This window comes from Terrapene carolina, unplaced genomic scaffold (genome assembly GCF_002925995.2).
Source record: "Terrapene carolina triunguis isolate 2854851 unplaced genomic scaffold, T_m_triunguis-2.0 Scaffold84, whole genome shotgun sequence".
Classification (NCBI taxonomy): Eukaryota; Metazoa; Chordata; order Testudines; family Emydidae; genus Terrapene; species Terrapene triunguis.
The window spans coordinates 17,233,562-17,251,481 of record NW_020664435.1 but is presented as its reverse complement, the minus strand read 5'-3'; the positions used below and the strand labels follow the sequence as shown (position 1 = coordinate 17,251,481).

The 17,920-nt window shown below is 41.1% G+C and overlaps 1 protein-coding gene across 1 annotated transcript in view; it reads left to right on the top strand.

Annotated features, from left to right (window-relative positions):
* GPNMB (glycoprotein nmb) overlaps positions 1-12,609 on the top strand; it is a 27,086-nt gene extending 14,477 nt beyond the window's left edge. The window contains exons 7-12 of the mRNA XM_024223271.1: positions 1,227-1,286; positions 3,270-3,392; positions 3,959-4,061; positions 5,045-5,250; positions 7,498-7,591; positions 9,523-12,609. Of these exons, the coding sequence (XP_024079039.1) occupies positions 1,227-1,286; positions 3,270-3,392; positions 3,959-4,061; positions 5,045-5,250; positions 7,498-7,591; positions 9,523-9,676 (740 nt within the window). The 3' untranslated portion in view covers positions 9,677-12,609. The remainder of the gene's footprint in view (positions 1-1,226; positions 1,287-3,269; positions 3,393-3,958; positions 4,062-5,044; positions 5,251-7,497; positions 7,592-9,522) is intronic.
* The last annotated feature ends 5,311 nt before the right edge of the window (positions 12,610-17,920 follow it).

The following is a 17,920-nucleotide window of genomic DNA, read 5'->3' as shown; positions in this document are numbered from 1 at the left end:
AAAAAGCCTCATCCACCTCTTCCACCTGGTTAGGTGGCCTGTAGTAGGTGGCCTGTAGGATAAATATGTAGTCTAAAGTTACAGATATAAAAGGATTCTAATTTATGCTAAAACCAATTTACAATACCCTGACAGTGTAAAGGAGCTTTCAAGGGGGAGTAAATTACATGTGCGCTCACTTTATGGCCCCTCAAAACTGGCAGACCAGGGCATGCGTACATGGGGAAGTTATTCCAGAATAAGGTAGGGTGTGAATTTAAAGCGCAATGCCTGTTCCAGAATAGCTATTGTGGAATAGCTTATTCTGCAATAGATATTCCAGACAATTTCCTAGCGTGGCCAAGCCTTTATAATAGTGTGAATGAGAATCAAGCTTGTAAGATTTTTGTTTTGACTGTAAATCTATCCAAATTGTCACCTTTATTCAGTTACTGATTTATAATCTCATAGAAGTTTTATATTTGCAAAGTTTTGCAGTTCCAACTTTGATAATTATAAAGCTACCACCATTACAGTGTAAAGTTGAGTGGGTCAGTATGTTTCAAATTTTGAAATGTCAATGGGTTTTTTTCTCTCCAAAATTTTGACTCTCAACCAAAAAATGGGGAAAAAGTCAATAACATTTTTTACAATTTCCTCCTTATATTTCAATCCAGTGTAAATTAATAGATAAATACCTATTTTAAGAAAAAAACGGAATCTGTAATTTGTTGTTATTGATTTGGGAATCTTAAACAAGCATTTTCATCTCCCCATACTTTGCAGGTCTACCTTCCCTTGCTTAGAGACAGATGACTGCACTTGAAACACTACAGTGGGACACCTGCAGCACTGCAGCTGCGCCGCTGTAGCACTTCAGTGTAGACACTACCTACGCCGACGGGAGGAGTTCTCCCATCGACGTAGGTAATCCACCTCCCTGAGAGGCAGGAGCTAGGTTGACACAAGAATTCTTCGGTCGACCTAGCGCTGTCTACAAGGGGACTTAGGTTGACTTAACTACGCCACTAAAGAGTGTGGGTTTTTCCATGAAGTTTAGCCAACCTAATTTTCTCCCACAGACCAGGGCTAAGATGTGGGTATGTTTAGTGGGAGGCTACCAAATGTGTGTGATTCAGACAAACTAATCCAGCACTGTGCCAGAATGACCCTTTACACTAAATAGAAGGTGATTATACTGGTGTTGTATTTTTGGCTGTGCTAATTATCACAATGGTCTTTTACAGGGGCAACAACTCAAAACTCAACCAGTGCTGCAAACAAAACTGAGTCAACCACTCCTGCTAGTAAGTTTATATCTCCTCCTGTGTAGACTGTTAGAAACATTTTCTAGTAAATGATTTTCTATAATTCTTACAGCTTGATTCACAATGTCAGGGGCCCATTTGCTCATACTAACCTCACAGTTTCCTCACAGCACTAACTTGAGGAAGGGATTGCAACCCCCTTGCCTTGTCTGCATGCTCAGCTTGTTCCCCTCTCTTTCTGACAGCCTCCCCTCAGGACCCAGAGCACAGTCCTCCCTTCCCAAGTAGGACACCAGTGGCAAACCCCCAACATCAAGTCACAACATCCAATCCCAGTTATCTTAAATAAAAGTTCGGTTGGCACAGAATAGGAGCAAGTGTGGCGGGGAAAGAGGGGGCAAAAGAAAAAAGAAAAAACCAAGTATAGAGCAAATGGTGCAGGAGCTCTGGTCTAGCTGAGTGGCACTCAACCCAGGACCAGAGAGGGAAGGGGACAAAGGTGTCTTCATGCCATTTTTGTGGTTCCTTAATCCTGAGGATGGCCCTCAGTGCCTCTTAGATTAGCCTCCCCCCGTTGCCCTTGGCCTCAAGATGCTGTTCTGTTGGCCAAATGCAGAGCAGATGACTCTCCAGTCATGCCCTTCCCACCCCCACCAGACATGCTCCTTACATCAGTAGCTAGGAGAGAAGTGGCTTAGAGCCTCTATGCTGACTCTATAACACTTAGAGGGAATCCCCCTATATAAAGGGAATCTCTAGGAGGCTTTTTAATGCAGCTTTATGGCCCCTTTTAATCATCAGAGCAGTACAAAGGGATGATAGTAGTGATTCTGGCTTAGCTATTGGTTTGTTTGGATTTGAACAAAAATAAAAAGAGATGCTTATTGAAAGCTCACTAGTTAGGCTAATTTAGTATTCATTAGCTAGGCTAATCACTGTGCTGAGTGAAGCTCTAAACTTAGTTTACCTGTATGTTTGAAGAAGATTAAAACCTGACAAAGCAGCACATTGTCAGATCTAACTACCTATGTCTGTCCCTGCAAGTTTATGTTTGTTGTCCCAGAAAGGTGTCTGACCACCTTCTTCTGGACATAATCATTAGCTGGTTGGTTGTTTTCAACATCTCTTGGAAGAGAATGATTCATTACCATGCAAATGGAGATAGACCCACTTTCTGGCTAATTGATATCAAATACCCCTTAAAGCCTCATGTAATAACTTATGGCTCAGTCCAACACCCACTGAAGTCAGTGGGAGCCTTTCAGTTGATTTTGATGGGTGTTGGACCAGGTCTTTGATTAACACAACTGTTTTTGAACTGAATCTAATGGATGTAATTCACTGTACATACAAATATCCAAACAGTGTAAACAATATGAGCATGAAATGACACATCTCACAGACAAGTACAATGTAAAACCTATACTGTATGCAACAAGAGACAGACCAAGACAATGGAAGGCCTTTATATACTGTGTCACAATATATCTGGAGATTGGAATGCATCTGATAACATATAGTGAAAATACCTGCAGGTGGGTGGAACAGACATGATTAACAGTAGTAGAGGTAAAAAAAAAGAAGAAAGGGGAAAAAAAGAGAGAAGAGTGGCAAACTCATTCTGTGCAGAATGCTGGATTCCATTTTTAATCACCTGTGCGCTGGGGCATAAATTCCTTTCCCCCACCTCATGTGCTGAATGTGCTACTTCTGCAGCTCCTACTGACCTAGGGATCTGAAATCCAAATTACTCCTCTTGCATGGCTCTGCAGAATACTGGGGCAAGCAGTTTTCTTTAAGTTTTGCACAAGATCTCGTTGAGATAAACTGCATCACTTATTTACGCACTGTGCATTTAGCAGAAGGGCAAAAACCTAATTTTTTAATCATTTGGCTTCCCTTCATTGGTGGTGTGAAAGAAATTAATCCACTTAGACTTTGTCTCCATAACATAGATTGTGTAAAATATTTTCTAAGCAGTGCAACTAGCAATATGTTTCTTTCCCCTGCTCAATCCAACAGTCACTACTGCACCACCCTATAATCTGGACTCTCCCACCAGTGCTGGTGTAATGGAAGACACTCCTGATGGAGGCTGCCATATTTACAGATATGGACATTATAAAACTACTATCTCCATTGTAGGTAAGTGCCTAAATCAATAAGAGAATAGGAAAATTGGTTGATATGGTACCGAACATATATATGGGCTGCCTTGTTTGTTCAGTTTACCTGCTATCGTGTAAACACCACAAGAAGGAACTATAAGAACCTATTCTGCAGGCTTGGGTCTGGTTTCATAATTTAACGTACAGTTAGCTGACTGGCATTGTTTGCTTTTTTACAACCCGGTTTATCCAGTTGCTAAGCTCAAAAGATATGAACAGTAGAGGATTTGAGTGAGTTTGTCTCTAATTAGAGTGGAGGGCAACTATTCAATATGGGGTGCAAGATTATGTGCATTGTAACATCTTAAAATTTCCAAGATTTTTTTAGGGGAATTTGGGGTGAGATAGAGTATAGTAAAGAGACCAGACCTGAGCTGACCATTAACAAACCACTTATCTTATTGAGTTTTTAAAGGTGTAGTCTTCAGAGCCAGTCAGGACAATTCAAACACAGACCATCTATGATTCTAAGTGGACTGTTTTTGCTGTATCATGTCATTGAGTGAGTAACATAACAGGTTGATGGGCTCTTTCCTCCCTTAGAGGGAATCCTTCAGGTAAACATTATTCAGATGACAAGTGTCCAGATGACAGTGGCTCAAGGTGAAAACTCCCTGGTTGACTTTGTTGTTACCTGCCAAGGGAGGTAAGTATATTCACTAATCTCCCTCTTTAGAAAATTAGGTACTTGGATGTTACTAGAATGCTACCCACATTCATATGCAGTTGCATGAACAACAGTTAGAAACACAGCAATTACCATCTGTTGACTGAAATTAAGATAATAGAAGTCTAATTTATGAGTTATATCAAGAGAAATTGTTGCCAGGTTCTTTGGCTTCAGACCAAAATGACATGCCTAAGCAAAACTAATAGAACTAGTTGGTGGGAAGAAGCAATTCTCTGTTTTCCAGGCAAAGATGGAGGACTTCAGCACTCATACTAAAAAGGGAAGTGGCTTGCTCAAACTGGGAGGAAGCCATCTTTCTAGCCATAGGTTTTTTGAAATTTTGGAATAAAAACTTGCGTCAAAGGAATTCCTTGGATGCAAAAAGCATTGCATTAATATTCCTAGCCACTGGAAAGTGTGTGGATCTGAGAGAACTGAGAGGTACAGATGAGTCTTGGCAACATAACTGGGAAATAGTCACTTTGAAAGTAATCCTAAAACTAGCAAGACATTCCTGCCACATGTACTAGTACAACTAAGAATTTCCAAAGAGTTTACATTGTATGCCTGGTGAACTGAACCAAAATTAATAGATTTCATCAACTAACTAGGGGCCAGATGATACTGTGCTTTGAGAAATGAGTGTAATTGCTGGTAACATTATATTAACTGAGTCTAAATGATGCCAGACATAGTTGTGAAATTATGTATGCTTGCAGGAGTGAAGTGGGGAAAATGCAAAGTCCTCTGTAGTCAGAAAATAATGAGTGTTATGCCAAGCAGCTAATTTAATGGAACATTAGGGCTACTGGGCCAGTTTTATATTGGTCTAACATCACTGATTCCAACAGAGTTGCCCCAGCATAAAACAGGTCCAACTGAGGAGAATCAGGCCCAGTGAATCTATGAATTGGATTAGTAATAGTATACATTCATTTTCTCTCTCACCCTTCCCCTAGTCTTCCTACAGATGCCTGTACAATAGTCTCTGACCCCACATGCCAGGTGTCACAGAATGTGGTATGTGACCCCGTTGAAGTTACTGATCAATGCTTACTGACCATCAGAAGAGCCTTCAATGAGCCCGGAACCTACTGTGTAAACATTACATTGGGTGATGATGCAAGCCAAGCCCTCACAAGTGCCCTTATATCTGTAAATGGAGGTGAGTCCAAATTGAACAGCTGTTGAGGATCTGTGAATAGCTTCTCTTCATGGGCATTTTACTCTGTGTGTGTGTGTGTGTGTGTGTTTGTGTCTCTCTCTCTCTCTTTTATTAATTATTTGCATTATGACACTGCTGAGAGGCCTCAACTGAGATTGGGCTCCATTATGTGAGAAACTATACAAACACATAATAAGAGATAGTCCCTGCCCCCAGAGAGTTTCTAATCTAAGTAGAAAAGAGAGACAAAGGGTGTGAGGAGAAAACAAAGGCACAGACAGGGAAAGTGACTTACCTAAGGTTACCCAGCAGGTTAGTGCTAAAACCAGGATTAGAATTTAGGTCCGTCTATCAATCTAAAGTATTCATATGCCCCCACAATCTTTATTGTATTTCTCCTCACAACAGCCCTGTAAGGCAGGGAAGTGCCATTATCTCCATTTTACAGATGGGGAACTGAGACACAGAGAAGCTGAGAACTTACCCAAGCTGACATAGGGAAATCTGGGGTGGAGCTGGAAAGTGCAGCCTGGTCTCCAAGTCCTAGGTTAGTGTTCTGGCCACTAGACTACACTGCCTCCCCATTGACTTCAATATTGCTGGGCTAATTTACATAATCTGAGGAAGTGGCCTTTGGTGTTCATTCACAACACTGTTTTCAGCAGATCTTATTTAGTTTGGGCCGGATCTGGTGAGTCCGTAACAGCTGGGGGCACTCTGGGCCAGATTTTCAAAGGTATTTAGGCGCCTAAAGATGCAGATAGGCACCTAGTGGGACTTTCTCCCATTGATTTCAATAGGAGTGAGGGGCGTAGGTGCTTTTGAAAAATCTCACTGGGTGCCTATCTACATCTTTAGGTGCCTAAATGCCTTTGAAAATCTGGCCCTCAGAGCTTTGCAGGATTGTGCCCTCCCTAAATTGGTGTGGTGTACAGCACGATTGTTTAACATAAGTCCAGTTTATGTGTATTTAAACTACTGTTAGGTAGGATGTAGTTCCACAATGTATACATGCCCCTTGGATGTATAATGCTTTCCAAATCACGTAAGGGTATATGTGATTCACACAGGAATGTACATCCCTGGCTGCTGTCTTCACAAGGACGACGGTGTAAACTAGCGTTACTGTCAGGTTTATCCAAACATTTATAATAACACACTGCAAGATGGTATGGTTTACATAGATTATGTCAACGGTTAACACTAATTTAAGACCTTGATTTGAATATATTTACATAGTAATTATGGATTAATAAATTAGGTCCAAATCAATGTGTATCTCTAGTTTACTCTGCTTTATAAACATAGTTGTGAACATGATAAGCAAGAGCATGACTGAGCATCAGTAAACTCACCACATAGATTGAAGAGCAGCCTCTGGACTGGAGAATTAAGATGCTTAATACAGATCATAAATGTAAATAATAATTAACAGTATTTATTTATTCAGTTTCTCCTGTGGCCAGATCTGGTGGGGTTAGGACTGGATCCAAGCGCAATGGTCTCTGAATTTAAGGCCATTCTCAGAGGTGGACTGGAAATTTGGTGGCAGAGCGACAGAGGAAATCACAGGCTGGGTCAAGAGTTAATTCCCCAAGCTGCCAGTATTACAAAAGCAGAACACTCAACCCCTAGGAGGGGCATCACATCATCATCAACAATCACCCCATCTACGGACACTCAGTCCTCTCAGGAGGATGCCCTGTCCAATCCTGGGCCAGAGAGGGGAATCACTAGAACGCACGTCTAGGGCAAATGAAAAGATACCAGAGAGAGTCCATTCTTTCTCCTCCCTCAAACTCTACTCCTCAATGACATGCTAGTTCTTATTCTCTGGGTTATAAAACGATTAAGTACTTTGCACTCTTAATTTAAACAGTCCCTTTGTAGCATAACAACTGGGCAAGTAGCAAAGTAACTCCAAATCTTGTGGGATGCCAACTAGCCCTGCAGTTCCTTTGCACATTGTAAAGGTATTTGCATGTTACAGTCAGCAAACAATATATTTCATATGGAAACATACAAGGCACTCTTAGTATTCACCTTTACTATAACCCAGTTGGTATCAAAGATGAATTGGACCCTACAGTCTGTGAATGCCGCTGAGCCCTATTGTTTAGCATAAAGGGAGTGTTAAATATACTGCACCTTCTAGAGTCATGTGGCAGAAAGAATGGTACTGCTGGAAAATTGTACCTCGCTGTACAGAACATGAGGCTAATATTTAAAACAAATTTGTTATTCAAGCTCCAGGGTCATCTTCGAGGACAGTGGAAGGTGTCTTGATCGCCTCAGGTTTCTTGGTGGCGTTTGTCATCATTGTGTCTCTCCTTCTTTACAAGTAAGTTGCTGGTTCCAACAGTTAAGAAATAGACCAGGATGACAAAAATGATTCCATGAATATTCAGAGGGATAAAAAATTGAATTTGCTTTGGCTATGTTTGCATCCTTTTGGGGTTTGCTTTCCACAAATATTTCAGCAAACGAGTTTACTGTCCGGAATGCTCATAAAACCAGCAAATTGTGGGTGAATATTAAAGAATATCATGGAAAACAAATTTTGAATTCATCAGCACAAGTAGTCATACTGGAAACATGATTCTATAAATTTTACTCATCCAATCAGAGAGAGGAAATAATATCAGGTGACTTATGTGTCCAATCAAAAATAGCCAATACATCTTAAGTTTCAGATTTAGAATACTCATAACAAAATGTGTATGAATGATCTGCAGACTAAGAATATTCATCAAAACTGTTAATCAAATAACTTTAACTAATAAATACATTTGAGAAAATACTAAGGAGCTTGCAGACAATTCACAAACAGATACATTTATATTGCAGTATCAGGCCTTCAAGATCCCATTGTGCTAGGCATTGTACAAACATATAGTGAATGACATTCCCTGTCCCAGAGAGCTTACAGTAAAAAAAAAAAAAAAAAAAAGACAGTCAAATTCATCATATAAATTATTTGCATAGCTCTAGCAGGAGTATTCCCACTCTTTCTAATTACTAAGTACCCTTGTTCTTCAGGCTTACGTTTTATTACCATCTGCATGCATTTACCCTGTCCTTTATCACAGTGTTCACTATTCATTCTCATTTAGTGTGAGAGCAGAACCAGTTGTTGTAGTAGTAGTAACTGCTACCAGTTACTATGACTAGGTTTAACCATGGTTGTTACTAGCAAGTTTCTAATACAGTTTCATTGAGCCTGTATGAACAGGGATTTTTTTGTCTGTGAACTGTATTAGAAGCAGATTATAAAACTATACCAGGAGCAGCAGAAGCACCCTAGAAGTGTGTGTGGGAGGCCCACAGGAGCCCAATCCGTGCCCCCCCGCCCCCCGTGGCCCTGCCTCTGCCCTTTCCCCTGAAATCCCGCCCTCGCACTGCCCCTTCCCCCAATGCCCCGGCCTTACGCTGCCACTTCTCCCTGAGGCCCCGCCCCATCCCTTCCCCCGAGGCCCCGTCCCTGCACTGCCTCTTCCCCTAAGGCCCCACTCCAGTGCCACCTCTTCCCCCCAAGACCCCACCCAAGCTCACTCCTCTCCCCCCTCCCCCATCGCCTGCCTTTGTGGCCTTTTAAATGTGCGGGGGGGCATGGCCCCTTGGGCCCCCCTCTTCCGGCACCCCTGGACTATACTTATAATAAGGGAGCAGTCGAGAGCACAGATTGGCTACAATACTCACAGTGGTGAGGGAAATCATGCTAGAACCTTGTCAGAACAAAACATGTTTACACAAAGTCACAGCTAGCACAGTTTTGCTTCCATGGTGAGCAGGGCCCTGAAAAGAGTTCAAGTGTTTGCCCCCAAAACAGGGGTGCTGGAACAAGGGGTGCGGTAGCATCCCCTGGCTTGAAGTTATTTCCATCCTATACGGGGTTTACCATTTTGTTCAATGACTTTCAGCACCTCCACTATAAAAATTGTTCCAATGCCACTGCCCCAGAATGCAGTGTGGTAAGGCTGGGTGTACAGCAACTTCTCTTTCCCAGTAAAACACAGAACTGTGTGCATAACAAGTCAAAATCATCTCTGGACCTCTATTATTTTCCTTAATAACCTCTCTAGACCTGGCAGCTCTCACATGATCATTCAGAATTAGTCACAATAGCCTCCTGTGGTGGTTTCCAGTTGTGGGGGAGGATGGAGGAGGACATGGTATCAATATTTGGATCTCTCACATATTCACAGTACCATGTTAAATATGCACCATCACTGGAATCCATTTCAGTAACTAACTTTACAATGTTCCTTGCAGGAGGTACAAAGAGTACAAACCTATTGAAAGAAGTGCAGAACAAGCGGTGAACAGGGAGGGACTGAGTGTTTACTTCAACAATGTCAAGGCTGTTCTCTTCCCTGGGAACAATGAGAGAGATCCTCTGCTGAAAAGCAAACCAGGAATTGTTTAAATCTTTAGCGTAACCTCTGATATTAGAGTGTATATACGGGGTTTATGGCTGAACTGTACTTCAATGGATGACTACTTACTATGAAAACAAACGATTAGGGTAACCTCCAAATATGGGTCGGTACATTTTGTAGCTCAATTTATTTAGAAATGGAAAATGGCTTCTTTTCAAAAATGGAGCCATTGTGATTACTCACTGTTCTTGCTTATGATCTGGGTCACAAAATATTGAATAATAAACCACTCTAGACTGGGCATGATTATTCAATTCACCTAGGTTAATTTGTAGCTTGGGAGAAGAGGCTAGATACTTTCTATCTCCTCAGTATTTAGATCTTAAATAAGGATTGCACAGTCCCAGTGTTCTAGTTTATTGCCCCTCTGCATGCATCCCGCAGTCTGGGCTTTGTGGGGTTGAAAGACATGGAGAATATCCGTAATGGCCAACCCTCAGTCACTTTATAAAACTAGATCACTGACATCAGGAAAACGGGTGAACAAAGAAACCCAATCTACTTGGCTCCTCCTAAACCAACTACTAAAAGTTCCATTTAAAATTCTTACTGTAGTTGTTGCTGCTACCTCTTGTAGCTGTTGTTTCTACTGGTTTTGTGCCATCTGAACTGACTGCCATCGGCAACAGTGTGTCCTATCTGTGTCAGAAGGAGCTGCTGTATTCCAGAGGGCAGACAAAGATGAGGCCCAGCAGAGTGGTGGTAACAGGAGAAAGATTCTATATCATTCAACTATTAGTAAAGAGAACTAAGAGGGGCTTTTTTTCCACTCCTTCTCTTCAATTTCATCTTGCTCTCTGTAAACAGCCACTAATTTCATTTTGATCCTCCTGTCCCTCTTTTTTTGACTATTCCCTCCAAATAAATGAAAACCCCAAGCTGGGTAGGGCAATATGCTCCAGTTTCTGCTTGTCCACTAAGCAGCTGAGAAACTATCAATATCTAGAAGGGTGATGTGCCTTTGCTTGCTTACTGCAGCTGCTGTGCTGTGTTAACTTTCAACTACAAATCTCACTTTGATATCTTTCTCAAGTGATCTAATAAAACCCTGTCTTTTAGTCACTCACTCTTGTAATTCCATATCATGGAGTTTAGCCCTGGATGCAATTTTCTACTTATCTCTTAGAAATAAAAACACCTTTCTGAAGACTGGATCACAGGGGGATATCAAAAGAGGAGAGTGTCTTGTCTGTGGCAAAAAGGGTTGTTGAGAAGGTTCAATCCTTGTGGGGTGAGAAGACAGCCGGAAATGCTCTAAATTCAAGGCTCTGTATAATAACCTGATACCTAATATAACAGTTTAAGGCAGAACAAAACTAACTTTTAGTTTGGGAGTTAGTGGATAATTTCACTTACCCATTTCTAAACACCAGTCACTGAAGACCTATTAATTGCCAACCCAACTGTGAACAATTTTGGAGTCTCCTTTATTCCTTCTAATCTGGAACATCCCTAATACATCTTTCCTCTCTCAGTCTCTGAAGGGCGATATAAACATAACCATATTTTGCTGTTTTCCTGGCAGCTGTTGCCTAATGCCCTAAAATAAGCCCTACCCTCCACCATACACACTTGTTAATAATTTGAGAATATCAATAATTGTACAAACACTTATGTGGTTAGTGCTTTGCTTAGAAATCTTTCAGGATGCAGTATTTTTTAGTTCTGCTCTGGCCACTGCACAAATATTAGTTAAAAAAAAAAACCTGTTGGTCACTGTCTTTCCCTCCTTATACATTAAATGACTTATCTTATGGGCTTGATGTAGAAATTACTGGGTGAGGTTTTATGGCCTCTGTTATGCTGAAGTCAAACTGAATGATCATAATGGTCCCTTCTGATGCTAAAATGGACAAATCTAGGACTCTTGCAAACAAAGTTGAATTTAAACACACACACACTCTCTCTCTCTCTCGAATAAATCCGCTGTAACGTTTTCTTTTTGATATATGCACTACAGTCTAGCTTCCCATCATAGGTATTTGTGACATCAATCAACTTGATATCTAAGCGCTAATTTAATTACAACTCATCATCAAGGAAGAACAGTTCCATCTCTTAATCCAAACTAGAAGCTTTTTCAAAGTCTGGGAGTAGTTTAGTTAAACCAGTTGTGTCAAGTTGGAACAACTGGAGCACTATGACTCTATTTGATAGCTATACTTATGGGGTCAGATCCCAACACCTGATAAAAGCTGATTTAACTGGGTCATTGCGGTTGCCTTGGTGTAGGGGAAATCCCTACAGGGTGTAGACCTGATGGAGCCCACCAGACCTGGCACAGGGATTACGTTGGGGCATAGTCAGAACTCTACCATACTCAGTGATTCTTGGCTGAGGAAGTGCCCCATTGGGTATCACTGCAACCAGGCATAAGATAAAGCAGCCTTTAGGCAGCTCTAAGTTACTCCAGGATTCAAGGAAGCTAAAGGTGAACTTTGCCCATTCCTAACCCCTCAGCTGAACTGATTGGAGCTCTGATGCAGCTAAGAATCTGGCCCATGAGTTTTAAGGACCCAATCCTTCAAACATTTACTAATGGGAGTAGAAAGTGTTGACAGGACAGGGCCCTTAGTTTGCATTTTTCTAGTACAAAATTGAGGACTATCGTTTGGTAGCGCAGATGGGAGCTAAAACTACTAGTGGCACAGAATAGGGAGTGCTGGTTTATTTGCATGTTGATGGCACTCCTTTCAGAAATTCAGCAAATGCAACTTTTAGCCTTACAAAGAGAGTTAGTGAAATACATTGTGTATATACATGATCCTGCTTTTCAGGTTGAAAGAGCATAATAAAGATTATGGTTTTAAATAAAAGTGATTACAGATTTAGTGACAGGAAAGAGGACAGTTGTAATTTGTATGCATTTCCCTAACTTGAAACAGGAGAAAGTTTTTAATAAAAACCTAGTATGAGTTCACTTCGGTTGCAATTGTATCACTTTTGAATCAAAGCTGATGTGGGCTATTGGTGACCTAGGTTCTAAGCAGACAGCATGTTACTTCCCAGAGAATGCTATGTGCTATACAGGAACTCAGAGGCATCATCAGTGCTTATACAATAGGCAGCTTTCAGCCATGCTTAGAAAAGTAATACATTTTATACTTTAACCTGTGTATATGGAACAGCTCAGAGAAACTTCCTTTACATCTCATGTTAGGGGATTAAAGTTTACGCCTTTTTATTTTCTATCTTCTCTGCTGTAACTTCCAATAAATACATATTTGTTTTTATCTAATGGGATCTGATGCTGTATTGGACAATAAACTATCTGGAGATTTCAAACAGGATGTTACCTTTGTCTTGTAAGGAGATGTAGTCAAATGAGTGACCTACTCAAATGAGTCACCTACTTACTGGGCACCAGGACAGTCGCTACTCCTAAGAGATGACCCAAAGGGACCTGCAGTTACACTGTAAATGTAAAGTGAATCAAAAGTAACAGGTGCCATCCCATTGCTTGTTTGGTGGTGGGAATCTAAGCCTCCTGCTACACTTTTTCCTTTCAACCTTAACTAGAACAAAGGTGCTAGCAATCTTAGGAGTGAGGCGAGCTTTCTCAGCAACTGGCCCATGAACGTGGAACCCACTTCCAGAAGAGATCCAGAATAATCACGGAACTCAGCACCTTTAAAAGAAACAGCATGTGATGAAGACTAAAACACACAAATGCTAGGAGATGTACAGTTCTCATGCACGCCTTAGGAGATTCACCATTAGCAAATATCTCTACCTCAAAAGGAGAGGGAATTCAGACATGAATAAATCTCTTATTTGGAAACAAGATCATTTCAAACATGCCAGCAAGAATGAGTTGTATGACATGTTGCTGAGCAAGCTGGCTTTGAGTTACAGGAGTGCATTATTATTAACAAGCTTTTTAGAAAACAGAAGCACATATTTTTCATAGCAGCATAACTAAAAAAAATGCCTCATCAGATTTAATGTTTTTCATACAAAAAAAGTCACATGTAGGCAGTGGCTAAGCATAAGAAAATTCACCCCTTTCAGGCATTCCCTCAGACAGTTATAATGGAGTGAAAACTAGGGGTTAGAACAGATTTGCTCATCCAACCTTCCACTATGGGAGTGCTGTGACTCCAGCATGGGCTGTAATGTTAATCTTCCATTACCATGGAACTGGTATTCCCTAATATTATATGCTAATGTATGCACATGAACTGTCAGATAAAGACTCTGAAGCCGCAACAGGGAATAACTTGATGAGTGAACTTAGAAGAGCCCTCTAACCTTTAACTTCTTGGAGGAGGGGGGAATTGGATGCAGGCAGGTGGCGTGCAGAACAAAAGCAGATGTTTCTAGACACTAGCTCATGCTTGAGTCTGCAGCAGCTTCAAGATATGTTTGAACCAAACAATTTCTTTAGCACAGACACACAATGAGATGTCAATACTTCATGATGCTAGCTTTGGATTGGGAGCGGGGGAGGAGTTTCCTTCAAAAGAAGAGCTGGCTTGGAATTATTTCCAGTCTCACGACATCTTTTGTCTCAGAGTTTGTTTCTTCTAAGTATCTTTTCACTCACTTCAGCCCAGTGACATATGCTGCCTTATGAACAAGTCTCATAACTGTAGGGCTAATTTTCTTTCTCTCCTCTATAATTGGTGGCATTTGATCCAGTTCTGTTTCAGTAAATATGTGAGGGGGGAGCTCAGCATTAGCTGGACTCGGCTATACTTTCTGTTGTCATAAACTGCTGACATTTGGTTTTTTTAACACTTGATTTCAGCCTGCCTTAGCAAGACTATTCTGTATTATACTAAGCATATTAATTAGCATTGCCTGTGCATTATATGACTATAAATTATGCATTTTGTAGGCACCTATTATTCATAGAATGCATAAACACATTCACATTATGCACAAAGAAATAACAAAAACTGTTTTTGTATCGGCTTCCTACATGAGGCTGGATTGTTTGAAAGCGAGATACAAAAAGTTTGAGTACATGATTATAGTTTGCACAAGACTTTTCTTTCCTTTGTTTTAGTATTCCAATTCCTGATCCTTTCCTTTTTCCAGCGAAAACACATTAATACAATTTTTTCAGTCCAAAATAATTTCCAGAGCCTGATATATTTGGTACTGTGTACTTTAACACCACAATATATTACTGAATCAGTGTTATAATGCAGCTAAAGTGGCTATTCCAAAGTAGGCTGGAGGAAACAGTGAAAGTAGATGCTTTGCAGGGGCGGCAAACTGCGGGGGGGGGGGGGGGGGGGCCTGCCAGTCGCTGTGAGGGTGGCAGTCAGGCGGCCTTTGGCGGCATGCCTGCGGGAGGTCCGCCGGTCCCGCGGTTTCGGCGGCAATTCAGCGGCGGGTACGCCGAAGCTGCGGGACCGGCAGATCACTCGCAGAAACGCTGCCGAATCCATGTGACCGCGGACTGCCCACAGGCATGTCACCGAAGGCCACCTGACTGTCGTGCTTGGGGCGGCAAAAAACATAGAGCCGCCCCTGATGCTTTGGCCTGATTTTCTCAGCAGGGTGGTATTGAGCTTTGGCTACACAGGAGATTTGCCCTGATTCCAGCCTACGCTGGTCACTTACAGGTTTAAATTAGTGTAAATGGTGAATTCTCTGTAACTTGAAGTCTTTAAATTATGCTTTGAGGACTTCAGTAACTCAGCCAGAGGGTATGGGTCTGTTACAGGAATGGATGGGTGAGGTTCTGTGGCCTGCAACATGCAGGTCAGACTAAATGATCATGATGGTCCCATCTGACCTTAAAGTCTATGAGTAACCAACCACCACATGTAAATGTTTGCTTTTTAGTTTTATACTGTGCAACCTAATTGCCTTGTCGTCTGATACTATTATTATTATTTATTTAGTGCCATAGTTATGCATAGCACATGTTAGATGTACAGTATCCTTACAGAAATCACAAGCTAAACTGGAAAAAGAACAAGAGTACTTGTGGCACCTTAGGGACTAAACTGGGTTAGGCCAAGCCATTAATTAGTTTGCAGATCAGAGTGTACATTGCAACAGCTGGGTGGTCTCCATTATTTAATCTGTCCCCAAGATTTGCAATCAGGCTACATACACCATGGTGATCAGTGTTGATCATTAAAGAGTGCAACACACACTTCATAAGAGTAAGGCTGTTAATTCTGATGTATTGGTCAAATTGCAACTCTGATCATTTCATTCTGTCTATGTAAATCTACCCTATCAGTTCTCTTGGAAAATGTATTCTTTTTCTTCCTAACCTACACCCTAGTGTAGTGTTGCTGTGTACTTTTAAAAACTTTTAACCCCAGAGTTAGTTGCATTTCAGTGGTGGATGAAATGATACTTGCATAGAGTTTATATATCAATTTGTAAAGAGTACTAGTTTCCTTCAAGAGCATCATTATTTTCAAAATGTATAGCAATGAAAGCAAAAGAGAAGAAAAACTGAGTTCTCAAACTATTATGTTGTTTTTCTTTAAAGTGACAGCTTTACCTGATCCCACAAACCCTTACACATTTAGTCGTCATGCAAGTATTTCCATTAACGTTGAGAAGACTTACTTGCATGAGTAAGGATGACATATATGAACAAGAATTACAAGACTGGGCCTTCCAACATTAAGCAAAATTCAACATTTTATTAACTATCATAGAATCATAGAATATTAGGGTTGGAAGAAATCTCAGGAGGTCATCTAGTCCCATCCCCTGCTCAAAGCAGGACCAACACCAACTAAATCATCCCAACCAGGGCTTTGGCAAGCCGGGCCTTAAAAACCTCTAAGGATGGCAATTCCACCACCTGCCTAGGTAACCCATTCCAGTGCTTCACCACCTCCTAGTGAAATAGTGTTTCCTAATATACAACCTAGACTTCCCCCACTGCAACTTGAGACCATTGTGTCTTGTTCTGTTATGCACTACTATGCAACCCTTTCCACTACCATTGATGCTTTACTCCTAGTTCATAATAATTTGTTTACCTATTTGAATAGATCAGAGTTTGCCAAAGAGCAGGTGTTATCAAAATATTATTGCTGGCTGAAATTTTCAAAGGCTTTAAGTTGAAATGGGGCCTTATATGAAAATTAAAAATTTTAAGAAAAATGAGGGGTATTTTTGAGATTTTTTGTTGTTTGCAAATAAATTTTTGCAGTATTTTCAATTTAAAAAAATTGAGAAATGTTTACCAAATAATTAAAAAAAAAACCTAGAAAACGGTTCCACTTAGAACACTACTAAATGGAAACAGCTTTGACATATATTTTTCAATTTTTTTGACCAGCTCCACAAAATATGTGCCATGGGATGTTCCACACAGGAGCACCCACCCATTTCAAATCACACAAGGTGAGCAATAGAGCTAAACTATCTATATGCTCTGGCTGTTTTTCAGGAACAAAGTATAAACATTGCGGACAACAGATCCTTTACATAAATCTGTTTGGCAAGTGTTTTTTGCTTCCTTTCTTTACTGGCCACAAAAAAGATTTTAGTTTAAAAAAATGGGGAACAAATGACTAGATTCTACAGTCCCTCCCCCTCCATCTCTTCATCTTGCAGCACTCCTGGGAAACTGAGTTTATCACAGGTTAAAGGTAATATTTCTGATAAAATACTGGGAACATGTCACTGATTGTCAGTTCACATTTTCCTTTCTAGCCCCATCCTGAAGGGAAACTGACTAACCTGGTTTCTTCTGCAGCTGTTAGTGCGGCTGCTCCTCCACAGCCCAAGAACAATGAGAAAGAGAGAGAGAGAGATGCTAACAGCAGGGGACTGAGTCAGAGGGCAAAGATGGGAACTGGGCGGGGGGGGGGGAGTTTATTACCAACCTCAAGTGTTCAAAAATCATGAGTTGGTTTCTCCCCCCCACCACCCCAAAAAAGCCTGAGATTGGTTTATAAAGCCTGAGATATTTTTAAAAAAGAGTAAAGTTGGAGGTCGGGGACATGTAGTTTCTCTCTGCTCTGTTTATTTTTTCAAACCATTTGGGGGCACTTGGGTGTAGTGCTTAATGTCTCATGAAAGAGGGGCCGGAGCTCAAGTGATTAGGTGCTGGGGTCAAACAATTTTTTTACTTTCATAACTGATGCAGCAAGCCCAGAGGTGCCGGGACTATGACATGCCAAGCCCAGAGATGCCGGGATTCAGCCCTGGCACAAATTAAACACTGCTGCGACCCTCAGGGCTATGAACGTACTTTTATTGCTCGGCAAGCTGCATGGCTCACGAATAACGTGACTCCA